Below are 26,729 nucleotides of genomic sequence, written 5' to 3' on the forward strand. Positions count from 1 at the left end.
TCCCAGACTGCGAGAGGGCACAGGCCGGGCTGAGGGACCCCCCCCTTCCCCCCGAGTGCACAAATTTTTGTGCACCGGGCCTCTAGTATATATATGAAAGCCTAAGCGACCGTCCAACTATCTGACCAGTAGCTATGATACACAATGACCACCAGGGGGCAGATGCTCAATGCAGGGGCTGCCAAGCTGGGGTGACTTGGCAGCTGCGGTTCTCAGGTGACGGACCCGGAACCAGAGAGGAGGGAGCCCGATTCCAGGGTGCATCACCTGAGAACCGCCCTCTCGCAATCTGGACCCCGCGGGGGATGTTGGAGAGCCAGTTTTGGCCTGATCCCCGCAGGCCAGGCTGAGGGACCCCACCAGGGCACGAATCTGTACGCCAAACCTCTATTTTCTTAATAAAGGGAGCCGTACAGTACTCTTTGTCTAGTAAATGTTGCATTATTTTTTAAAACACTAATTTTTTTAAAAGCTACACCTCTGCACATGGTGTTATAGAGATGTGCACTTTATATCTGTTGACTGTTGGCTAATGCACAGAACTTGTTCACACTGACCTGCTTTTGGAGGCTTTGCTGGCGGTTCTCTGAGGTGAACAGAATGTGCTCCTTCTGCAGCTAGAGCTTCTTCTCGGAGACATGCACGCCTGCCGCTCGTGCATGGCTCCTGAGCTCCCTCTGCTGGAGCTTTGCCTAAAGAACTGCTTACATCTTATCATTATGGAGATCTTACTAATGTTCATATACAGCTGTACGAAGCTGGTCTTCCTTCTTTCCTCCACCACCTGGATTTTTATGAAGGGTTTACAAAAGAAAATACTGAATATATATTATAGGGTTGGATTTTTAAAATTTGTTGTAAAATGGGGGAAAGGAGCCAAACCGGTTTGGCTCAGTGGATAGAGCGTCAGCCTGCGGACTGAAGGGTCCCGGGTTCGATTCCGGTCAGGGGCATGTGCCTTGGTTGCGGGCACATCCCCAGTGGGAGGTGTGCAGGAGGCAGCTGGTCGATGTTTCTCTCTCATCGATGTTTCTAACTCTCTATCCCTCTCCCTTCCTCTCTGTAAAAAATCAGTAAAATATATATTTTTTTAAAAGTGGGGGAAAAGAGCAATGTTACACATGAACAAATATTACCATTTGTAGATAAGGCATAAAATCAATATTTGATACTTTAAAATTGGTTTTAGATTTATGGGAATACAAAAGTTAAGATTTATTTAGCAGTTTTGTTTGCTTATGTTTATAACAAAAATTCTGTTTTGTCAAATAACCTTATAATTTCCCCTGTGTGTTAGATCTTTCAAAGGTTGATTTATGCAGACAAGCAAGAAGTTCAAGGAGATGGCCCATTTCTGGATGGAATTAATGTCACAATAAGAAGGAATTATATTTATGAGGATGCTTATGACAAACTTTCCCCAGAAAATGGTATGCATGCTTCTCTTTGTGTCATGTATGCATGTGGTAGGGGGGCCGGGGGATCATTTTAGAAAAAGATAATCATTTAAAAGTGAGTGTCCATCATCTTGTCCTGCAATGACCTTTTAAAACTGAAATGTAGGGGTTCAAATTTGGGAGGTGCATATTATCAAATAAGATTGCTAGGATAGACAAATAATGATTGCCACACAAGCCTTTCAGATATTGAGTTGGCCCCCGCTCCCCCCAGTGGGATGGGCAGTATTTTGTATACAATTACCTGTATTTTGTATACAATTACCTGTTTATGTAAATGCTATCAATTGTCAGCCCAATTAAATGCACTAGAATAAAAGCCATTGCAATCCAGACTTCTAAAGAAGCAGTGTGCTTTGAGGGCAGTACTAAGAGGGTTACGTGCACCAATGATTTGGGCAGCATGTAGAGGTCAGTGACACATTTTGTCTTGGTTTAGTGATTGACACCCAGTGTTAAAACTTTTGATATTAATTTATATATGAATCATTTTAGCTTCAGAATGTGGAGTCCATGATATTGTGTTAAATCAATGCAGGAGATTGAAAAGAAGCGCTGGTAGGACCCGGTCACAGGTCCTGTGGGAAATGACAGCACCTTTTCTTAAGAGGAGCAATTTAATTTTCTGCCAGGAAAGCAAAACCTCTCATTTGGGTGGTTTTCTGTTTGCTTGTTTTTTGTTTTTGCTTTTCCGTAAAGAGCTAGCTGGGGCTGTCCTGTGGGAACAGTGAGGAGGGTCACATCGCAGGCCACGAGCTCTGGCCCAGGCGCTGCGTGCAGGGGCACTGGGTGTCGTTCCCTTTCTCATTTAGTCTGCGCCACAGACCTCGGGCTGGACGCCATGAGCTGAGATGGGTCACTCTTGCCTGGGCTATTATGTTCTGTGTTATGTATGAATGAGGGGGATTCAGGTATTTTGACTCCTTGTCTCACATACTTTGGGGGGGAAAGTTCTTCCTCCTTTGGGACCCACAGGCTGTCGTGAATCCGTTGTGGTTGTCGCATTGTATTCGCAGTCGAAGCCGTGGAGTTCTGGGGAGGAACCCTACCCTTGGTTCGGTGCACAGCTGGCGGCAGTGGATGTGGTTGGATTTGTGATTGAGCCTGGGGAGAAGACACAGGAAATGATAAGTCAGCTATGTTGTCCTAGAGCGCACAGCAGAGCTGAGTGTGGAGGATGCTGGCGAGCTTTATGAAGAGGCGGGACTTGACCTAGGACTCAGGGACAGGAGACAGGTCTATAGGTGAGGGGCTCGGACAGCCAGGCCACCACGCCTGCACATGGTAGACTTGGGCTTTCTGCAGGTGCAGCCCGTGTGTGCGCTTCACTCCAAGTCAGTGTGTGTGCTTACCATGAGTTTGGCTTTAAAACTACTTCATGTAGGTGATTTTTTTAAGACATTAATATTTCCCAATTATAGCAAACCCCAGTTGCCTACTGTGTCCTTAAACTTAGAAATTATTCAAAGTTGATGATACTCCACCTCATAAGTGCAAGCTGATAATTGCATTCAGTTTAATGGATTGGGAAAAATCTTCTCATAATATGTGTAATACGCATTATAATGCTTTAAATCTTTACAGATGTTCTCTAATTCTTATTAGTACGAAATTTTAAACCATGTGTTAAAATTATTTAGTATTTTACTAGGCAAATTAGTAAAATTAAATATTATCTTAGAATGTTTAATTTACTTAGTGAATCAGTTTGAAGTGCTCTGTTGACTGATCATTTACATATAATTAGTTAATATGATTACACCATATATCATCTAGTCATTAAAGCAGATCCATCCTTTATGGAAAGCGGTTATCTCATTCCATCTCAGGACAGTTTTCTGCAGTGTGGGTACCAGCCCCCGTCACCTGCAGGTTGGCCGGGTGGAGCTCGGAGAAGTGGAGTGGCTTCCCTCCGCAAATAGTGACACAGGCCTTGGCACGGGGACCTCATCGCAGCACTTCCCACGGTGACAGTGTGGGCTGGGCCTTGCCCATGGGAGAATGTGGGGACTGTTCGGAGGGTCGGGATGGCAACACAGTGGCTCCTGACGTCCTCATTGTCATGGTGACGGTGGCTGGGGCAGGCTGACCTGTGCCATGTCTTCTCCCGAGAGCCTCGCTCACCCCTGCTTTCCAGTGTTACTTCTTTACTGGGCAGGATTTATTACATTGTTTTCCTGAAGAAGAAAGGATACTAAGCTAAAATCAAAGTAACCGCTCACTGAGGCTTTCCTCACTAAAGCCTTCCTGTGTGCGTAGATATTCTAAATCTGTCCTTAGGAACACGTAGTGGCACGGTCCCTAGAAGACGCTGCCTTCTGAGCACATGCTGGGCTGTGGTCTTGCTGTTTACAGGGGTGGCTGACGGGAGCCGCAGACAGCTCAGCCTGTGAGGGCAACGTGTGTGGATGGTGCTGCGTCTCAGAGACAGCGACCTCCTTAGAACAGCGTCCTGTAGCGTGAATCTTAGTCCCGCAGCGTAAGGTGGACAGTGGTTGAACATTTCCCACCTACAAAATTTTTATGCTTAGAATTTTTACAAAAAATCTGCTAACTGCTGACAATGATAATGATCTTGAGAAATATTATCTATGACACATCCTCATAATACCCAGGTAAAGGATGCAATAGTTCATCCCTGTTTAAAGTATATTTTTGTTTTTTAAATACATTTGTATTGATTTCAGAGAGGAAGGGAGAGGGAGGGAAGGAGGTAGGGGGGGAGAGAGAGAGAGAGAAACATCACTGAATCACTGATCTGCTGCCTCCTGCACGCTCCCTCCTGGGGATCGAGCCTGCAACCTTGGCACATGCCCTGACTGGGAATCGAACTGTGACCTCCTGGAACATTGGTTGACGCTCAGCCACTGAGCACACTTGCGGGGCTGGCCACCCTTGGCCTGGGCGTTATGAGGATGTGTAAGGTGAGAAGGCCAGCTGCAGCTTTGTGCGGCAGCCGTGGTTGTCTGCTTGGGTGCTTTCGGCATTTCACTAGAACTTGAGATTGGACATATTTTGTAATCATATCAATCAAAATACTAGAAACAAATAACTATTTGTGGAACTTGATCGTCAGTGGAAAGCATGTTCTTCTGTAAGTGGAGTGAAATTTTAAAAGTGAAAGAATGTGTTTGAGTAGAGAAGAGCCTCTGCTTGCAGGGGCAGGCGCAGCTCCAAGGTGCAGCACGGCCCTTGTGCTCACTCGGTGTCGTCAGGTGGACCGCTGGCCTGTGGTCTTCTCACCGCAGAATAGGGGTCTGACCCCAGAAGGTGGTTAGAGGAGCTGAAGGGACGGTATCTAGCTCAGGGTGGGCGTTCAATGTGGGCTCCTTTGCGGAGCGTAGGAGGGTGGTTTGGGTTCGCCTTCCCCAATAGCGTGTGGACTTTAAGGAAGAGCTCGCCGGGCTTACCTGGTGCAGCTGTGGTCCCTGCTGGTGGGTTAGGTGACCGTTCGGTGAGACAGTGGGAACTGCTGTGTGTGAGGGCCCAGACTGTAGGCCACACTGGAAGTTATGTTCAAAACACTATGGAACATTCACACCAGGTTCTTGGACTTCAGAAGTACCAACACCTGTGTATCATGGGGTTGGAGGCTCTCGTTCATGTGTTGCACTCCCTCCTCTGCACAGCACCTGGAGAACACAGGAGGGAAGAGGGAAGGGCTTGTGGTGGGTACCGGGATCTGGCACTGGATGGAAACCTGCTGTGCTCATGGCGGCCTGTCGGGACACATTAGTCCTCCCCAGGTGGCGCTGTCCTTAGGAGACCTGTGTGGGGATTCCTCTCATTCTGTCCCAAAAAAGTCCTCCTTTTCGGCCAAGTATCAGTTTTCAGTGGTGGTGTAGATTCTGGTGTTCTGCCCTCCTGTGGCATTGGCCTCAGTCACAGGGTCGTTCATTTCACAGGTATCTTTATTCACTTACCTTTGTTGCCTTCTTGGTAATAATCTCTGTTCCAGTGTTATCCTCATGCCCTAATTCCACTCCCTCCTCTCTGGGCATCTTTGTTTGCATTGCCCCTGGGAATAAGCTGGTGACTGTTCCTCATCTCCCCACCGCAGCCCTCACTCTGCTATGGATGCAGAGGGACTTCCCCCTTTGTTGAGGGCTCTGGGGACCCTGTGTGTAGAACCTGCATTAAAGTGTCTCTACTGTTCTTGCTGCTCCCACCCCCCAGAGCCCGACCTGAAGAAGCGCATCCGCGTCCACCTGCTCAATGCACACGGCCTGGATGAAGCCGGCATCGACGGTGGCGGCATCTTCAGGGAGTTCCTGAACGAGCTGCTGAAGTCGGGCTTCAACCCTAACCAGGGCTTCTTCAAGACGACGAACGAGGGCCTCCTGTACCCCAACCCTGCTGCGCAAATGCTCGTGGGGGACTCCTTCGCCAGACATTACTACTTCCTGGGCAGAATGCTTGGAAAGGTAACACGGTTCGCGGGGACGGTCTCTGACCAGGAGGGTGACATTCCATGTGTCTGCATGGTGGCCGATGGTTTCTGTGGAGGCCTTCATTCAGAATTCTTACGTGATTTTGATGAGCCCTGAAGAGCACTTTCCACTAATAACTAGAGCTCATCTTTATACTTGACATGCACAGTAGTTACTTAAGGGGAATTATTGGGATGGTGCCGAAAACATGGGAAACATACCATATGATTGTGTTTGTAGAAGACCCGCAGTGGTGTGTGCCACACATGGCATCTTCTCCTGGGGTCTGGTTGATAATAGTGTGAACATGATCCTTGTCAGGTTCTAATAATTTCACAGTGTGTGGGACGGGAGACCGTCGTGCAGTGTGGTTCGTGCTGCATGTGCTGTATGCAGTTCTATGAACACTGGCCCCTGAGGAGCCCCAGGGCTACACCTGCCGACCATTCTAAAAGGCAGCTGGATTGTAACAGGAAGGAAAAGGTTAAATAGCCCAGCGGAAACTCCCTCTCATTAAAGTCAGAACAAGTCAGGGTCTTTCCCGATGCCGGCCTCCTCCTCACTGACCACTGTGGGCCGGTCCAGGCTGCTGGATTGAAATGCTGCAGGCTGGCTGGCTTAGAAACAACCGAAATTCACTTCTCGAAGTTCCAGAGGCTGAAAGCCTGGATGAGGGTGCCACGTGGTGTCGTCTGTGTGGGCCCACTTCCTGGTTCATAACCATTACCCTCTCGTTGTGTGCGCATGCGGTGGGGAGAGGGCCTCTTTCATGAGGACGCTGACCCTGTTCCTAGGCTCCACCCTCATGACCTCATCACCTCCAAAGGCCTCACCTCCTAAGACCATCACCCTGGGGGTTAGGATTCAGTGTATGAGCTTGGGGGGCAGTCACTCGGACCACAGTGCAGCCTGTGGGTGTGCCATGTGGGAAGCAGGAGGAGGGAGGTCATTTCCATCAGTGTCTCACTGCTTCCCCCAGGTCAAGTCCATGCCAGGAAAAGCAGTTCGTTGTTTTTTTTTTTCTTTCTCTCTCTCTTTTTTTTTTTTTTTTAACTTTTTTACTGATTACAGAGAGGGAGAGAGAGATAGAAACATCAGTGATGAGAGAGAATTACCGATCAACTGCCTCCTGCACGCCCCTCCCTGGGCATCAAGCCCACAACCCAGGCATGTGCCCTGACTGGGAATCGAACCGTGACCTCCTGGTTCATAGGTTGACGCTCAACCACTCAGTCACACTGGCTGGGCGGGGTTTTTCTTTTCTTTCTCATTGATTACTGACATTTTAGTAATGGGAAACATGCAAGGTTATTTTGTTTGCTTTTTGCACTTTAACTAAATTTAATGTTGGTAATTGCTAATCCTGGCATGATGTTGTACTGTAGGAGCTCCAACCCAGGGAAGCCACACTGTTCTTCCGGGGACCACAGGGAAAAGTCATAGCCTTTATTACTGACACAATGGGGTCCCCAATGGCGGCTGATAGAGGGGGGATTTGCGCACTTGGCCAGGGTGGGCTAGGGGCTTATCTAGCAGAGGGGAGAGGGAGGGAGCCGTGCTAGGGAGGCCTGTGTGCAGACCAAGACCAAACAGGGAGTCTGGTGAGGCTTGTTAGTCGTCAAAGATGTGGGAAACACTCAGGTGTGAACTGCTCTGCTCCTGTGGCCGCTGGCAGACGGACACCATTCCACTGACTAGGAGGGAGAAGTGGGCCATATCCTCGCTTGACCCTACACTCCACCCCGCTATCACCCATTCCACCTCACAGTCTATGCGCCAGTCTTCCAGTAGCAGACCTGCGTGGTTAGGGCATTAGCACAGTGCATTCAAGCCCCGGATGCAGTATTGGCTACAAGCACAGAGTAATAGCAAGAGGAAGAGACCCACAACCCTAACGGGGGAGATACGGCCACCACAGGTCCTGCAGACCCAGAGGTTCCCCCGAGGAAAGGGAATGCACCCACCCTGCAGATGTCCTGTTTTCCCAGAGGCAGAGCATGCCATTCCACAGGTGCAGGTGGCTCCATTCTGTCAGGTGAGTGGCTCTGTCTTCCAAGGCAGCCCAGCAGTAGCAGGGGCATCTGAACGCAGCCCACAGTCTGCAACCCTGGGCTGCAGAGCCACTCATCAGCCCGTCTTGCACTGCACTAAGGAGACTAAGACAAGTGTCAGGTAGGCCCCAACAGAAGCAAGTCAGGAAGAATACCAATCTTAGCCGTTCTAGTGACTGTAGGAGCAAGCCTTGGGCAAGACCCTCCCTCATGGGGCGAGGAGAGCGCACCAGCAGGTACCAGTTTGAGTTTCCCAGGGCCAGGTTAACACGTGAGCTCCAGTTTGGAGACGTCTGCCTCCTTTGTGTTCATTGGGGAGGCTTCCTGCCGTGTAGAGGAAGGAGTAACCTGTGTATAGGCCCCACAGTAGCATTGCTCAGTACACACAGCACATCCACCCATGAGACTGTTATCAATAAAGCTCAGCTTCTCTGCTACCCAAGAATCCTTGCTGTGTTTTATAGATAAGTAAAACACATTTTTCATGGTGTTGTGGGGAAATTCGTTAGGGTTTTTGGATGGTCTGGGAATATATTTTTATTTCTCCTATCCTTTATAATAAAAGCCTAATATGCTAAGTGTCCGGTTGACTGGTCAGCCGTTCAGCCAATCAGCGCGTGATATGCTAAGGCCGCTCAACTGCTCGCTATGACATGCACTGACCACCGGGGGCAGATGCTCCAACCGATAGGTTAGCTTGCTGCTGGGGTCCGTCCGATCGGGACTGAGCCAGACAGGCCAGACATGTCCTGGAGCCCTCCCATGGTCTCTCCCCGGCTGGCCAACCTCCCGCCTCTCTCCTGGCCCGATCATGCACCGGTGGGGTCCATCAGCCTGGCCTGTGCCCTCTCGCAATCCAGGACCCTTCGGGGGATGTCAGAGAGCTGGTTTTGGCCCGATCCTGCAGGCTAGGTTGAGGAGCCTCTAGTTTAAATATATTGTTATTGATCTCAGAGAGGAAGGGAGAGGAGAGAGAGAAACATCAGTGATGAGAGAGAATCATTGATTGGCAGCCTCCTGCATGCCCCCAAATAGGGATGGAGCCTGAAACCTGGGCATGTGCTCTGACTGGTCAAATCATGACCTTCTGGTTTACAGGTCAACGCTAACCACTTAACCACACCGGCCAGGCTATTTCCCCTGTTGAAAATAGTGGATTAAGCCCTAGCTGGTTTGGCTTAGTGGATAGAGCGTTGGCCTGTGGACTGAAGGTTCCCAAATTTTATTCTGGTCAAGGGCACATGCCCGGGTTGTGGGCTCAATCCCCAGTAGGGGGCGTGCAAAAGGCAGCCGATCAAGGATTCTCATCATTGATGTTTCTCTCTCTCCCTCTCCCTTTCTCTCTGAAATCAATTTAAAAATAAAAATATATTTACAGAATAGTAGAATGGGAATATTTAATTCATTTTTCCCATTAGAAATCATGTAAATTGAATTCATCTGTTCCAGACCCCCAAATGATTTCCTGTTTTAACCTTTCTTATATGTCTATTGTATTGTTTAATCTATAAATAAACACTTTAAAAACAAAAAGGGCCCTACCCATTTGGCTCAGTGGATAGAGTGTTGGCCTGTGGACTAAGGGTCCTGAGTTTGATTCCGGTCAAGGGCATGTATCTCAGTTGCTGTTTCCACCCCAGCCCAGGCCCTGGTTGGGGCTTGTGCAGGAGGCAACCAATTAATGTGCTTCTCTCACATCGATATTTCTCTCTTTCCCACTCTCTTCTACTCTCTCTAAAAATCAATGGAAAAATATCCTCAGGTGAAGATCCAAAAAAAAAAAGGACATGAAATGTAAATGAAAATCTAACAAAAAGGAAAGGAAATGTACAGTAAAAAATAAAAATTTCACAGTAATTATAAGCACAAACACACAAAAATAATCACAGCATATCCTGAAATGTTAACAGTGGTAAACTGACTCATATTCTCACATTCTCTCCTTGGTTTGTCACCTGAGAGACGCGTGACTGATCACACAGGGATCAGCATGGAAGGGTTGTCAGGTTGAGGCGTGAACTGTTTGAATGGGAGGCGTTTGAGAAAAGAAGTTTCAGTGTATTTATTATCCATACCTTTTGAGAGACGGCTAGATTGTAACAAGGATTGTAATCAGTATGGCTTCTGCAAGTCAAGGTGTGACCAAAGGTGACAGACACTCGGGAATGGAGGGCAGCAACTATTAGCCGCTGGCCAAATCCACCCACCTGTTTTTTTATAAAAATGTTTTACTAAAGTGCAGCCGTGCCTGATCAACAAATGATCTGAGGCTGCTTCCGCCCGCCCGCTTCCACCCCACCTCCCCCCTGGCAGAGTTCAGCAGCACCTCACGTGTGCTGCTGGGGCCCTGTGTTCCACGGTGGACAGTAAGGTCATCATCCCATGGGTCATGGCTGAGATAATGGACTTTCTACGTTTTCAGAAGGCTGTGGTCCCGAGGGGAGCAGAGGGATTCTTGGTCCCACCTGGTGGCGGCCTGGATTTCGGCGGTGTTGTGGTGCAGGCCAGTGAGGGCTACAACAGCTTTATTGAGACATGGTTCACACACCATGCAGTTCACCTGGTCCAGGTGGTTTCAGTACATTCACAGACAGCCACATGGACCCCAGCACATTTTCACCGCCCGGATCCCCTGACTCCCCAAGCCCTGACCAGTACTTACCTGCCTTCTGTCTGCATGAAGCACCCACTCTGCACAGTTCACATAAACCGTGTCAGCCAGCTGTGGCCTCCGGTGGCTGGCTTGTTCAGCACGCCTGTTCCAAGGACCCTCCGAGTTGTAAGGTGTTACTGCTTCAACCCTTTCATTGCCAGGCTCCCTGTCAGGCAGCCTCACTTACCCAGCGGTGGGTTTGTGGGGTTGTCCTTGGAGTTTCTATCACTGCAGCACCCTGGGTGGAGGAAGAGGCCTGGAGGGTTAGGGTTAGAGTGGAAAGTGTCAGGCCCGGAGGGGCCCTGGGAGAAGGCGTGCTGTGAAGGGAAGCAGAGAGCACCTCTAGAAAGAGCAAGTCCCAGGATGGTGGGAGGTTCCTCCTGCATGGGTCCCCCTCGTCCCAGCACCATTTACTGTGAAGCCTGCCCTGGCCCCTCGTGGAGAATGAGTTCATCATACAGGGGAGGGTTTTTCCCACGGGTGCAAATCTTCGTGGCCTTGGATTAGGCCAGTGATGGCGAACCTTTTGAGCTCGGCGTGTCAGCATTTTGAAAAACCCTAACTTAACTCTGGTGCCGTGTCACAGATAGAAATTTTTTGATATTTGCAACCATAGTAAAACAAAGATTTATATTTTATAGAATTCATGAAAAGTAAAAATGTGTGCTCCGCCCTGGCTGGTTTGGCTTAGTGGCTAGAGCATTGGCCTGAGGACCAAAGGGTCCTGGGTTCGATTCTGGCCAAGGGCACATACCTTACCCAAGGGGCTCATGCAGGAGGCAACCAATCAATGTGTTTCAGTCTTCCCCTTTCTCTTCCACTCTCCCTAAAAATCAATGGAAAAATATCCTCGGGTAAGGATGAACCAAAAAAAAAAAAAGTAAATGGAATTAGTTTGGGGGGGGGCGTATTTTATGCTATTCATTAAAAATATTATTTTATATTCCTATAGATTATATATTCCTATAGATTATACTTTTCACATAGCTCTGCATTTCTCCTGTAGATGGTTAGGGTTTTTTTGTTCTTTCATTGCTTAGGCCAGTGGTCGGCAAACTCATTAGTCAACAGAGGCAAATATCAACAGTACAACGATTGAAATTTCTTTTGAGAGCCAAATTTTTTAAACTTAAACTATATAGGTAGGTACATTGTTATTAACTTAATTAGGGTACTCCTAAGGCTTAGGAAGAGCCACACTCAAGGGGCCAAAAAGCTGCATGTGGCTCTCAAGCCGCAGTTTGCCGACCACGGGCTTAGGCTATTGTATCAAAAATTTTAAAATGCTTACAACATTGCTTAGAGTTCTCTGCCATCCTTGCTCTGTGGGAGTGTGCTGGGTGCAGATTGTCAATGGCAGGTGGTCCTGAAGCCCAGCCTCCCAAAGCAGAGGGGAGTGGGGGAACCAGCACGTCCTGGGGACGAGCACTGCCCCTTGATGCGTGTGTCTGTGAGATGCATCGTCATGGGCCCAGGTCCTGTGCACCCACTCAGATTCCACACGTTGCTGCTTTGCTGGGGTTTATTGTTCTTCGACGCCGTGATGGACTCCAGCCAGACCTGGACCTGCCACGCGTCTTCCTCCGGGCTCACCTCCTACCACTTTAGGTTTCCATGGCGAACTTCGGACGTGGGCCCAGCATTGGACTATTCAGCATGAATTCCCAGCAGGTCCCTTTCTCTCATGCATGGAGCCGTGTGCTGGTTGTGGGGTCTGTGCCTAGCAGATCGTCGCTCCCTGCCAGTCTCTCACACTCGCCTCATCTGCCCCAAGGAAGCACGCTTCATAACTCACTGCGTGAGAACCTCTGCAATTTCATGCGCCATAGTTCTTTCTGTTAAGGCAAGCCCCAGAACCTGCTAAGTTAATAGTAATAAAATACATTTAAAGTAAGGGGAGCTTTGACTCTGCTAGAGTCCCCGGAAACACTCCCCAATGCGGTGGTTCTCACACTGCAGTGACAGACAGCAGGTAGGTCATTGTACTTCCTGAATTCAATCTGATGGAAGTGATGTATTACCTTCCTTCCTGAATGTGTCTGCTCTCCAATCTTGATTACTATAGAGACAAGATAGCTAGATGGCCCTGCTCACTGGAGCCTCAGGTGGCTGCTCGTCCTGTGCCGTGATGCGGAGTGATGCCCACTGTTGACTGCTGGTGGCTCAGGCTGCAGTGGCGCTGAAGGCGGCATCTCGGGGGGCCTTGGACTCGGGGGACGGTGGATGCTTCTCACTTCTCCCTTTACACCAGGTTCCAGGCAGGAGAATTTGGGGTCTCAGCCTTGCTTCCAACAATGAAGTTTATGTAAATTCTATCTCAGTGAAGCTATTTAAAATAATGATATGTAGACAAAACCAGTAACAAAACTGTAGTCCTTTGAGGAGGATGGTTCACTTGTGGTCCCACATGTTTGAGACTGACATAATTTTCTGCATGGGTACTCCTCGGAGTGCTGGCTTCTAACCCGTCTCTGATGATCATCTGATCACAAATGGGTAGACGTGTCCCCACGTGTCAGACTGTCGGCCTGAGTGAGTGAATGGCCGGCACTCATAGTGGTATGCCTGAACTCTAAATCTCTAAGAGGAGAAATTGTGTACTGATGGATTATGGTATTTATTGGGTCATAATGTATTTAAATTTCCCTAATGCATATGTTAGTGATTGTTTGCTGTGATGGAGTGCAGCAAGGTCCTCAGGAGCAGTCCTGCGCGGGAAGAGTTGCCTCATGGCGCGGTCACTCCTCAATTAGGAGTTCCATTAGCAGATGATTCCTGGGCCTGGTGCGCGTCGGGCCTGCATTCATCGCCCGTAAATCAGCCCTGGCAGGGGATAAATAAACAGCTCAAGGATGTGGTAATGTCATCGCAAACTTTTTTTTACAGACAGAAGCACCTAGGTCCATTTAAGCCAATTAAGTTCAGAATATTTATTGAAGGAAATCTTTTATCATATTTGAATTCTACTTGAAAATGGCTCTCTTTTTTCCTTGCTTTAGAATATTGATTTAATTGGAACAGCATGCCTATAAATCAGATTTTTTTGATAAAATCTTGGTTATATATCTCAGGTTTCGAATTAGCAGGTTGTGAACCGTCAGTGTAGTTTATAATTTTGTGTGTTAGAACCGGTGTGCCCTTATGTTTCATACAGAGTAGTGAGCAGTTTATCCTGAGAGTTTTGAGGGTTGGGAAGATGTATTCTTCAGTATCACCAGTGTCCTATTATAAAAGCTCACTGAATTCACTGAGGCTTTAGAGCTGTGGATGGAGGTGGGTGTTAGTAATTTAAGTGCCTTGGTCCTCAAGTGGCAAAGCTTCTCTCTCATTCCGTTCTGACTCTCAGACTCATGATGGGTCGGCAAAGTTGAGCCGCTTCACCTGATTGTCATCAGACTCAATGCTGGGATCTCTAAAGTTAACGTATCTTTTCCCTCCGGGTTTTTAAACATGACACCCAGCAAATAGCTGATGGCTCTGTGCTTAGCACAAGCCTTTCCACCAGCGTTAAGATGTGTCACTTAGCTGTCGCAGACCTCACAAGCATGCCCACGCTGTGCCTCTGGCTGTGGGTGAACCCTTAGCAGCTTGTTCTTATTGACCTTCAACTTTTTTTGGAAGCAGAAAAATCAAAGATCAATACTTACAAACTAGAGGCCCAGTGTACAAATTCATGCACCAGTGGGGTCCCTTGGCCTGGCCTGCAGGATTGGGCTGAAACCGGCTCTCCGAAATCCCCTGAGGGGTCCTGGATTGTGAGAGGGCACAGGCCAGGCCGAGGGACCCCACCGGTGCACGATCGGGGCCAGGGAGAGATGCAGGAGGTTGGCCAGCCGGGGAGGGACCACGGGAGGGCTCCAGGGCATGTCTAGCCTGACTGGCTCAGTCCTGATCGGCAGGAACCAGCGGCAAGCTAACCTACCAGTTAAAGCGTCTGCCCCCTGGTGGTCAGTGCACATCATAGCGAGTGGTTGAGCGGCCTTAGCATATCATTAGCATATTATGCTTTGACTGGTTAAACGGACGACTGGACACTTAGCATATTAGGCTTTTGTTATATAGGATGACTACTTTATTTGAGCCTTACACCTTCTGAGAATTGTGCCTGTGTTTATAGCATCCTAATAATAACGATTTATGTCCTTTTCCATTAAAAACAATCAGATCAGGAGGTTATTTTTCTTGTTATTCAAGGGCATAGTTTTCTTTAAAAAAAATTTTTTTTTATAATCCTCACCCGAAGATATGTTTTGGTTTGGTTTTTTTTTTTCATCGATTTGAGAGAGAGAGCGAAACATTAATCAGTTGACTCTTGCATGTGCTATCACCAGGGATTGAACCCACAACCCTTCAGTGCACAAGATGATGATCCAACCAACTGAGCCATACCAGCCAGGCCTGAAAAGTGTTCCTTTTTAATTATTGAAGTAGTTCTTGGCTGTGGGATACCTAACTGGACCTCGTGAGTTTATACTCTAGCACCTTCCAGAGCAGGGACGTACCAGCTGTTCTAAAATCCCCACAGTCCCTGCGTGTGGACACGCCGCACTGGCAAACCCTGTAGGAAGATTTGGTGGGTAGGTAGGCGGAGCAGGAGGCCAGGTTGTCCTCTGTGAGGGGCAGCTCTGGCTGGTGGACAGTGTTTCCATCCTGTGTGTTGAGTTCTGGACATCCCACCAGGAAAATGGGCTTGACAAGTGAACTGCCTTCTCCCATCAGCATCCCGCAGAGATTTCTGAAGTGAAAGAGCTGTTTTTAGAAACAGCGCTGTCAGACCAAAGGTGCGGATTGTCAGTTGCAGTGAACCAGGGACAGCCCTCATTCTGGAGCCTCCCTGCAGGGGGAGTAGGTGGTGCCATGCAGCCCCTCCACCCACCCGTGCTCCTAGTCGCAGAGGAGAGCGCTTGTTGCCTCTCAGGAGGAGGAAGCCTCCTGGGAGGCAGCGCCAGCTTCCTGGGTGCCTCGGGGCCTCCGGTGGTGCCTGTCCCACAAGTAAACACCAGGACCCTGGACCCTGCCGTCACACCAGTAGAAACTCTGTCAATGTTTAAAGAAACACTGGAGTGCCCGAGTGTGCCGGGGCCTGGTTTGTCAGGGCGGAGAGGGCGGAGGGCATGGCCCGGGCCCCTCGTGGTCCTGGGTGCTTGCACACGTGGACCGTGGAAACAACGCTGCCATCATACAGGTCTTTACACGGAGTACCATAATGCGGGCTGTGCAGACGGGGTTCAAGGGTGAACCCTGGGGGTGTCTCTGGAGGTGGATTTTGGAGGCCACAGATTTGCAGTGAATCCAGACAGGTCATTTTCATAACCTGAAAGGTCCCCAAAGAGAATTAATGTTCTTCTGCAAACAGATCCATGGATGCAGCATTCCAGGGTGTGAAGTGGTCCCCCAGTTGGCCTTAGTCAGTGCTTGTTAAATGGATGGGCGCCAGGTGCTGTCCGCAGACTCATCCTTCGAGGGGGCGAGCTGCTGCCTCCAGGAGCTGCGGTCCAGTCGGGCGCTCTCGCGAGCACACTGCCCGCATGCCTCCTCACTTTACATTTCTTTATCTTTCACATTCCAAGGGCTGCATGGTCTGAAATACAGTTTTCTTCATGCTCAATTAAGGGGCCTTTAAAAAAGACATCTCTGATATAGTTTTTAGATTAAGTTATAAATGTTCACTTTAGAACCACCTGAAGATTGATAAAGATGCATTTGAAAAGCATTATTTTTTTATTGATTCTTAATGTAGTAAATTACCGGCGTCGTTTGGCAGCAAACAGAAACGCCCATGGTGAGGTTCGCTTCTGCTCTCCTGATGGTGCCACAGTTTGCATTAATTGTACTCGACTGCACTCACTTATATTAAAAGGCTTCTATGATAATTAATCCTTTTTATTTCAGATCATTTTGGCACAATTTCTAGCTATAAACACTCATAAAAGACAGACAGTTGAAAAATCCGTTCCAGGCTTTTTCCATATACCTACCGCTACTTCCCGTGGCAGGTGGTTATTGATGGCCGCGGGAGCCAGCATGGTCAGCTGGCTGCCATGAAGGCCAAGATGAAAAATGCTAAGTGGATTCTTTGCATAAAAAATAGACAGTTTTTGAAGTTGTATAATTAACCTGTGTTTAGAAAATACCTTGATTTATGCTTACATTTGTATTGGTTGCATACATTATGGAAATTTAATTTATAATCCATTTAGCTGATGCAATCATAGTTTTTAGTACTATCATTTATTAGTGCTTGTATATTAAATGCTCTGAAGGTTTAAAGCTGCCTTCTGTAAAAAATTATACCTAAGCATTTACATTTTATGAGTCACAGTGGGATTCTGTTTAAAATTCAGGTAGCTCGAATGTGTTTAATGAATTTCACTGGCTTATTGTTACTAATGCAGAAATGGCAAACAATGACCTTATGTATTGACCATCTGGTGATTTACACCTGCAGCTACTTCCAGTCCCTGGTACAGATGAGGCTTTCCTCAGCCCAGGGACAAGCTCATCCCTGCAGAGTGGGCTCCGTGGCTCTGCAGCCGTGTCCTGGAGTGTAGGGCCTGGGAGTGCTGCTGGTTTGTCTGAGCCACGCGCCTGAGCAGACTGGGCCACTCTGCAGCCTCGGTGGCCATGCTGTCACTCAGTCTCCACGAAGCTGAGGGGACCATGTGGAGTCTGGAGTTGACAGGTGCGTTGGAGTTCCTTGGCCACAGCCTGTCTGGAACCAGAAGCGGTGTCATTCACCCGCCAGTGCAGGGTCCCACGGTCCTGCTAGTGGGGAGGCGGACAGGCAGGTCCCGGTGCATGTGAGCAGCTCCGGGGTCAGGGGAAGTGGGTAAATATCGACTGTGAAACAGCTGCCTACTGTGCCTGTGTGGGAGCTGGCTGAGGACACGGCTCACTCGGACCCAGATGGACACTGTGTCGGCTGAGCTGGGGGTTGGAGGAGCTGAGCTGCAGCAGCGTTAGTGAGTTCACACACGTCTGACTCGCTGAGCGTGTTTCATTTTGTGTGTGTGGAAGGAAGAGTGACTTCTGAATTAGTCACGTTTTCATGGCGAAGGGTTACCTCAGGGCAAGTGCTGATTTTAATGTTGGATGCTGTGTGCAGTGCAGTAGCATTGATCTTAAAGCAGCGGCCTGACGTGTGCGTGTGCGTACATCTAGCACAGCACGTGGGAAGGAGTCTGCAAGTTCGCCACAACCCCACTCAGCAGACCTCACGCCATCCTTTCTAAGGCAGCGCTCGGGCACCCCTCACCCCCTCTGTCTATCCTGGTGTCACTCCGTCTCAGGCAAGGGTCACAGCTGCCCCAGACAGAGTTCATGATCATATGAGTGCAGAGCCCCGCTGACCAGGTGAGGTAGGACCCCTGCACCTCCTCTCAGCTGGCAGGTGGAGTGTTTGAGGATCGTGGAGGAACCCTGGGAGCCTGCGGTTGGCGGGTGGCAGCCTGGCACCCGCAGGCACTCAGGAGGAGAAGCTGTTCCGTTAGCACATTTTTTACAAGAGAGATGTGTTGTGGCTCCCCAGGCAGTCCTCTGTCCGAGGGAAATAATCAGAATGGTCTGGAAATTGTGATGTGGCTGGTTCCTCGCACTCTGCAGCCGTGGGCCTCAGGGGACCTAGCGCTGCGCAGGGAACTTGCAGACTCTCCTTCCCACCTGCTGTGCTAGAGGACCACATGCCATGTCGCCCAGAACCACAGGCCATCAGGGAGACTCAAACCACGCCACGGTGAGACCCACTGCGCCGCCAGGCCAGGCGAAAGCCAGCAAGCACTGTGCTGGCCACTGGGAGGAGGGACCAGGTGCAACCTTCCCACGTTGCCGTCGTGGGGACAAACTCCTTGCATTTTCCAAAATAGCCTCGTGACCTAGTGCTTCCCCGTCCACAGACCTTTTCTTAGGTGCAGACTAATGAGGCGTGAATGAGAGCAGAGGCTCTCGGTGGGCGCATTGGCTGCTCACAGCTTTGCTCACCCGGCCACCGCAGAGCAGCCGCAGGCCGGGGCAGGTGAAGACTGCACCTGAGGAGACGCATAAGAACGAGTGTTGGGCAGTCCCATTTATGAAGCTCTGCAGCCGGCAAAACTCGCCTGTGGCGAGGACAGGATGGGCCGGACCTGGGGTGTTGCCTGGAGGGTGAAGGACTCGTGTGTGGGAGGCATGGGGGTGTTCTATATCTCGATCGGAGAGGTCGTTACACAGCTGTTGTCAGTTGTACTTTTTTACTATATGTAATATACTTGACTATAAATAGATGCAAAAATAATTTCGCCTTGCAATCCTTAGACATAAAGGTAGACAATAACTTAAGAGTGAAACCCCATAGGCCTGGCATCAGGAGAGGTGAGTTTTGGTACCAGTTTTGCCACCTACTAACTCATACTATCTGGACAGTTCCCGGGTCCTAGGGCTCCTTCACCTGAGACGGGGCAGGCAAGGACAGCCTGTGCTCTCAGCCTGCCCCTGCTCCTATGGCCAGTGTGCTGAGAATGCTTTTCCATTCGGTGGTTGAAAACACATCTAAAGAAGAATAGTATTTCTTCAATTGGAAGTTACATGAACTTTGGTGCCCAGGTGCCCTCACTTGTCCTCACACTGTGCTCCAAAGGCTCGGGGGTGGGGGGCCGAGACGGTTGAATTGTGACCCCCCCAGAAAGATAAGCTCAAGCCCTAACACCCTGTACCTGTGAACGTGACCTCACTGTGTAGTCAAGCTCAGATGAGGGGCCTGGCGTCTTTATAAGAGGAGGACGGGAGTTTCAAACATGGCAGACACGCAGGGAAGACAGCCCTGGGGAGAGATGGGGATGGAGAGGTGCAGCTACTAGCCAGGCTTCACTGAGGACGCCAGCAACCCCAGAAGCTGGAAGAGGCAGGAGAGGTCCTCCTGAGCCTTCAGGGCCCGGCGTGGCCCTGAGACCCTTGGCTTTGGGCATCTGGCCTCCAGAAGGGTGGACAGGCTGCTTCTGTTGTTTGTGGTGCTTTGTTACGGCAGCCTTAGGAGACCAATACACCTGCAGAGCCCTTTCCCGAAAACGCTCGCCAGCCTCTGGCGGCAGGAGGGTTCGGCTCTTCTTTCTTTTTAGCGAGAGAGGAACATGATGTGAGAGCAAAGCACCAATGGGCTTGGGCAGGGATGCTACCCAACCAACTGAGCCACACCAGCCAGGGCAGGTTTGGCTCTTAAAAATCCCGACTGGTGCCCCGTGGGTGGCTCGGTGGGAGCATTGTCCCGTACACTAAAACATTGCAGGTTCCATCTTGTCAGGACACATACCTAGGTTTCAGGTTCCATCCCGTCATGGCACGTACAGGAGGCAACTGATTGATGTTTCTCTCTCCCTTCCTCTCTTTCTAAAATCAATAAACATATCCTTGGGTGAGGATTAAAAATGTAAAACTCCCCATTGGTATTAACATTCTATGATTTCAGCCCTAAATTCTTTGATAGTCTGTTCTAGGATTTTTGATGTACTGAATGCAAGCATTGAATGCATAGACTGGCCTGGCCCCTGGAAATTAACCGCTCGCCAAGTAGCGCATCCTAGGAGCCTGTCACATAGCAGTTTGGACGTGGTGTTTGTTTTTAGGGCGCGTGAAAGAACCATGAGGCTGACCGCTGGCCCTTGTCCCGTTGCAGGCTCTCTACGAAAACATGCTGGTGGAACTGCCCTTCGCGGGCTTCTTCCTGTCCAAGCTGCTGGGCACCAGCGCCGACGTGGACATCCACCACCTGGCCTCCCTGGACCCGGAGGTTTACCGGAACCTGCTGTTCCTCAAGAGCTATGAGGGCGACGTGGAGGAGCTGGGGCTGAACTTCACCGTGGTGAACAATGACCTCGGGGAGGCCCAGGTGCGGGCGGGCTGGGCCGAGGCTTCTGCGCTGTTGGGGTACACGCCAGCGTGCCCAGGGTTCACACGCAGGCAGGTCCCATGGCCGGAGGACTGTCCAGGTCACATGTGTTACTGAACCTCCTTCTGTTAGATTTCAGGTCGCCTCTGGGCTTCTCTAACTTTCGTTTGGTGTTCAGACAAATGTGTCTCCAGGGAAGAGGTATTTGGCTCTTCTTATGTCAACCCATAGTCTTCTGAATCTAGCCATTGTGTTTTAACAACAAAAAGATGGTTGTCTTGAACGTTTTTCTCTGAATCTTTGTTGTGACTTGGCCTCCGATCCAGGCTTCAGAGGTCATCGGCTTGGCCAGTGTTAAAGCAGCTGCGTAGTAAATAGGTTTGGTGTTGGGTGGACTCAGCATTGCAAAGGCATGACCCGCACAGGTCCTCCTTCAGCCCTGCTCCCGGGCGAGGCACACGCGTCGCACTGTGCTGGACACCTCGCACACGTTTGGGTCATGCCATTTCCGTTCTCTTCATATCCTGTTACCTACATGCACTGGGCCTCGGCTTCATGTCCTCATTCACTCATGGGACATGCACGGCGCTCTGTGCCAGCCACTGTGCTGCAGGAGGTGGGCCTGTGGGAGCGCCGGCGCCAACAAGGGCAGGTGTCTGGGGCAAGACAGAGTTCAGGTGAGCTCCCGCGGAGGCCGGGAGCACACTCCGCGTGAGGCGTCCCGGGTGGGTGAGCAGACCTAGAGGGTGTGTAGCAGGTGGGTAGGTGGGTGCCAAGACGTCTGGGCTTTAGCCTGTGGTTCATGGAGAAGCATTGAAGGCCGTGGGCTCAGAAAGCCAGTGTCCCTTCCACAGCTGCTGCGGCGTGCCTGGGCCTGCGTGAGACTCAAAAAGGCCCGCGTGGCCTGCAGACTGAAGGGTCACGGGTTCGATTCCCAGTCGAGGGCATGCACCTCAGTTGCAGTTTCAATCCCTGGCCCCAGTCAGAGCCTGAGAGGCAATCAACCAATGTGTCTCTCTCTCACTTAAATCAATCTCTCTCCCTCTCTCTCTCCTCCCCTCCTCCCTCCCAGGTGAGGGTTAACAACAACAAACAAGCATGCAGCCCCAGATGCATTTCAGACTTGGCAGGCAGTGAGCACAGGGACACAGCTCCGGCGAGGTCAGGGCGGGATCTGGAAGCAGCCTGGCTGTCCTCTGGGTCCCGTGGTTCCCGGAGTCAGAGGCCCGTGACTTCCACGATGATCTTTATTTTACGTCACGTTCTGTAGCTCAGGGTCTTGAACTAAGTGTCAGAGGGGTGGGCAGGCAGGACCGTGGAACTAACTGCACAGTCCCTGGCCCTGCCACCCACTGCCTGTCTCTGAACCCGACTCTTGGAGCCCCTCGTCCAGCTGGAATCACATTTGTCCTTTTGTGACAGGTTCTCACTGAGCACAATATCCTCTAGGTTTGCCATGAAGCAGAAGGTACCAGAATGTATTCCACTGAGGCTGAGCGGTACTCCGTGCCTGCCTGTGCCAGGTTGACTCAGCTGCCGGTGGGCATCAGTTATCTCAGGAGTCAGGGATGCGCCACCAGGAACATGGCTGCGTAAATGCTTGCAGGTCCTGGCTAGCCGCCTAGATGGGGAACGTTGGGCAGGTGGCAGTGCTCAAGGGCCCTGTGCGAGCCACATCCTGGTCAGCACCTTGTTTTCTTCTCTCTCAAATGACAGCCGTGCTGAGGGGTGGAGCCTCACGCTCCCTCAGAAATGAGCGGCTCCTGTCTTTGTACTGGCTTCCTCCCTCAGCAGAACCCTACTCGGGTTTGTGCACGCCAGAGTGATGCCTTCCACACTGAACTAAAAGGCACGTGGAGATTTCCACATCCCAGTGTCTGAGCTTTCCGGGGCGGTTTAAACGATCATCTTTGTGGTCCCTGAGTGTTCAGTCTGTCTCTTAGCCTACTAGTATTGCAGAAGTGGGTATGGGTTAACCCAAGTAGGAATAAGGGAAACAGTGCTGCCATGGCCTCCCCTTCCCGCCACGCAGTCATCTCGAGGCAGTTTGGGGAGCAGACCCCAACACTGTAAGATGAAGGATGAAGACAGAACCGGTTTTTATTTGGTTGCAACTTTGTTGCTTTTGTTTCATTTTCTTCCATGCCATAGAGCTGAATTCCCAACAATGCAGCATCCAGGTGTGTTTTAAAGGTGAGATTTGTCAAGTCCTAAGGACATTTGGACACAGGGCTACTGCTCCCCCTGGGGGTGACTCAACAGGGCACCAAAACCTTAGGGCAGTGGGAGGCCTGCTAATGGGAGCAGCTCCTTCTCCTTCTGAAATGGGGGGGGGGGGGGGGGGGGGGGGCATTCCATTAAAGTGCCAGGAGCGCTGGGTGTGTTCACAGCCAAGGGTGGCGGTCAGATGTTCCAGTTACTCACGGAAATTCCCCGAGTAAGATTATAGATGATAGTGCATAAGAATAATTACACTGAAGCGTCTAACTGGGAAGTTTAAGGAAGTCGCTGGTAAAACCCCTGCCTGGGGGAGAGCCCGGAGCCTCGGCAGGCTCAGCTGTGGGCTGTCCTGTCTTCCCTGTAGGACAGTGGGTCTGCACTCACATTTGTTTCCTTCCGTGTAATCAGTATGGCTGTTGGTTGACCTGCCTAAAAGAGGTGGCATTTCAGACTCTTACTTACACACACCTCCCTGAGGAAGTGCTCAGGCTTTACAAGGGGCCCATGTTGTGTAGAAAAACATGGACTTAAGTCAGGAGACCTTGGTGGCAGTGACCTTGGGCCAGTCAGAGGCTGTCCTCCAGCTCAAGGGGCGGAGCTGCTGGGGTGGGGCGGAGGGGGGGGGGTTGAGAGCCTCTGAGCCACTGCGAAATGTGTCTGTGGAGCTGGGCTGGCCGCACATTCAGGCGGCACGCCCCACACACAGACATCCTGGGACAAGTGTGACGATGTTAAACCTCCTTAGTTGTGTAGCCTGAGAGTTACATGACGGAGTGTGACCACATGAAAGCTCTGAGGAACGTCAGTGCCGGCTGATGGGGTGGGGAGGGCGGGTCTTTAGGGGTCCTTTGTCTTCCCAGTCACCAGGGCCCCAGCAGTTGTCACCTGCCCTTAATCCACTTGGGGGAGGGTGGGCTTCCTAGACTGAAGGAGAGCAGGGGCAGCTGGCACAGATGGCTGCAGGGAGGGGCAGCCCTTGGGAGCGGCTTGGGGTTTAGCCAGGAGCACAGTGAGAGCTAAGGCTTGGAATCTGATGTAGCCATGAGATTCGGGACTTAGGTAAGGGAAGCCCTCCAGCAGACTTCAGAGCAGCCTTTCTGTGGGGACTGGGAAGGTGGTGTTTGTTCCTCTCGGGAGAATGGCTACCAAGACAGCTCTGGTGAATGGCTTTTCCACCTCCAGTCTCAGCATCACTGTGGGTGCGGGAAGCCTGCTCTGTGGCGTCACTCTGGTGACTGCGCGCTGAGTTTGGATTTACTGCATTCTCCATCCTTGGCATAGATGCAGCATTCAGCTGCATCAGGAGTGTGTTTCTTTTGTTTAAGTAGGTAGTAAGCAAGGAGTTTAAAGTACATGCTTGGAGCCTGGCCAGCGTGGCTCAGTGGTTGAGCATCGACCTATGAACCAGGAGGTCATGTTTTGATTCCCGGTCAGGGCACATGCCCGGTCTGGATTCCCAGTGGGGGGCATGCAGAAAGCAGCCAATCAATGATTCTCTCTCATCATTGATGTTTCTCTCTCTCCCTTCCTCTCTGAAATCAATAAAAGAATATATACACACACACACACACACACACATACATACATGCTTGGAAATTAGGTTTAGGTGTTTATAGTTGTCAATCACCTTTATATGAGCTTATGTAATCACAAGTCCAAGATAGGCAAAGCAGTGTCACCATTTATTAGTGACAAGAAGCTGGGGGGATGCCGTGTGTAGCCACATATTGGGGTGAGGAGCCAGAGCCAGGACCGGCGCTCCGCCGCCCAGCACTTCTCACGGTGCCTCCTGACCGAGCGCTGGGCTGCAGGCCTGCGGGTGTGCTTGTGCAGCGACAGGAAGTGGTTCTCCCTGGTTCTGCTCGCAGACACAGAGAGGGACGTTCCCCTCTCCATCCCAGTTCAGCGGCAGCAGGAGGAACCTGGGAAAGATGGAGAAGCGGGTGCCGCTCTGGTGCCAGTGCGAGTCATCGCTTCATTGTGGCCATAGTTCCTGAAGCTGTTTCCCCAAAATGAGTCCCTGGCTTCTCTGGGCCATGTGGTTCGTGTCCTGGCCCTGTGTGACTTCTCATTTCTAAATGAACAGGCCGTGGTTGCTGTTGCCTCAGTCCTCGGTGCTGTGGAGACAGCAGGGTGGTCAGTGACCTTGATGCCGGGCTGAGACGCAGAGCCTGGGCCCACAGTCACATGGGGGGCGGGGGGGGGGGCGGTGCCAGGTGCATGCCTGCTGCTTAGACCCACTTACCGGCAGCACCAGCCCATTTCCAGAGACCGTTCTCTCTGGCTCTGGGTGTGAATTTTGACCCCTGGTTTTAATGTTCACAGGTAGTAGAACTGAAATGTGGCGGAAAGGATATCCCTGTCACCAGCGCGAACCGGATCGCATACATCCACCTGGTGGCCGACTACAGGCTGAACAGGCAGATCCGCCAGCACTGCCTGGCCTTCCGGCAGGGCCTGGCCAACGTGGTCAACTTGGAGTGGCTGCGTATGTTCGACCAGCAGGAGATTCAGGTCCGTGCCAGCTGGCACCTGGGCACTGGGCCTGGCGTAACACGGCTTTCCCCAGACCGGCCTCCAGGTTTATGAGTTACATTTTTGTTTCAGGTACTGATTTCTGGTGCACAAGTTCCCATAAGTCTGGAGGACCTGAAGTCCTTTACCAACTACTCAGGTACGTTACTGCCACGCGCTGTTTATTCCTGGAGATGTCCCCGACGACCATGTTCCCACAGTGGTTGTCAGTGTACACTTTTTTGTAGCTAACACATTTTTAACAATGTGGGTTTAAAACCCAGAGTGTATAGTGGGGCCCACAGCAACAGTCCTCCTGTTCTTGACCTGTCTTCCCGTCCCCCGCCCACCATGAGTCCTGAGTCTTCTTGGTACCTTTATGTGTTTACACGCAAATTCCATTCCATTTCCCTCATCCTCACGCACTGTTCTGCATTGTGTGGGGCTTTCCTCCTCAGAACCTTCTTCTTAAGTCTCTACTCACGGGCGTTGGGTGCTTCTGGTCTTTTCCTTTTAAGAGCAGTGCTAGCCCAAAACCCACCAGCAAGAAAAGAAAAACTAAAAATTGGGCCTTGTTGGAATCTTTATTTTTTTATTAAATTAAACTTAAATGTTTCTGCTTTTCATGAAAATGAAAAACCAAAAAGAAGATGCACAGATGGCCAATAAGCACATTGAAAGATGCTCAACAACCTTAGTCATCAAACTAAAACCATAAGGAGGTTGTTCAGAGTGGGAGTTGGTGGCCTTTGGGCATTAGCAAATTTTTTAAAAGTTAACCTCATGATGTCCAGCCAGTGTGGCTCGGTTGAGCATCATCCCGTGCACCGAGAGCTCTCCAGTTTGATTCCTGGTTGGGTCACATGCCCGGGTGGCAAGCTCCATCTCCAGTAAGGAGTGTGCAGGAGGCAACCAATTGATGTTTCTCTCTCTGGTGTTTCTGTTTCTCTTTCCCTCTTCCTTCCTCTCTCTGAAATCAATAAAAACTTTTTTCTTTCTTTCTTTCTTTTTTTTTTTTTAATTAGTTTTCTGGTCCTAGCCGGTTTGGCTCACAGACTGAAGGGTTGCGGTTCCATTCCAGTCAAGGGAACCTACCTCGGTTGCAGACTCAATCCCCGTCCGCAGTTGGAGGGAGTGAAGGAGGCAGTGACGGAGACAACCAATCGATGTGTCTCTCTCACATCAATGTTTTCTCTCAGTGTGTCTCTTCCTTTCACTTCCACTCTCTAAAAAATCAATGGAAAAAATATCCTTGGGTGAAGATTAACAATAACAACAAAAATGTAACCTCGTGGACCTGGCCAGTTTTCACTCAGTGGTTAGAGCATCAGCCCAAGAACCACAGGGTCATGAGTTCGATTCCCTGTCAAGGGTATTTACCTTGGTTGCAGGTTCCCCATCCATTATAGAGGTGCATGCTGGAGGCAACCAATCAATGCGTCTCTCATTTAGATGTTTCTATCTCTCCCTCTCCCTCTCCCTTCCTCTCTGAAATCAATAAAAAAAATTTTTTTAAATGATTTCAGTTGTGAGCCACTGGGACTGCCT

At 50.3% G+C, this 26,729-nt stretch overlaps 1 protein-coding gene across 1 annotated transcript in view; it reads left to right on the forward strand.

The window, feature by feature from the left end:
• Positions 1-26,729, forward strand: part of UBE3C (ubiquitin protein ligase E3C) — a 112,891-nt gene that overhangs the window by 76,564 nt on the left and 9,598 nt on the right. Inside the window, exons 18-22 of the mRNA XM_014535567.1 lie at positions 1,298-1,430; positions 5,634-5,881; positions 20,235-20,447; positions 24,993-25,181; positions 25,275-25,341. Of these exons, the coding sequence (XP_014391053.1) occupies positions 1,298-1,430; positions 5,634-5,881; positions 20,235-20,447; positions 24,993-25,181; positions 25,275-25,341 (850 nt within the window). The remainder of the gene's footprint in view (positions 1-1,297; positions 1,431-5,633; positions 5,882-20,234; positions 20,448-24,992; positions 25,182-25,274; positions 25,342-26,729) is intronic.

Source organism: Myotis brandtii, unplaced genomic scaffold (genome assembly GCF_000412655.1).
Source record: "Myotis brandtii unplaced genomic scaffold, ASM41265v1 scaffold145, whole genome shotgun sequence".
Taxonomy (NCBI): Eukaryota; Metazoa; Chordata; class Mammalia; order Chiroptera; family Vespertilionidae; genus Myotis; species Myotis brandtii.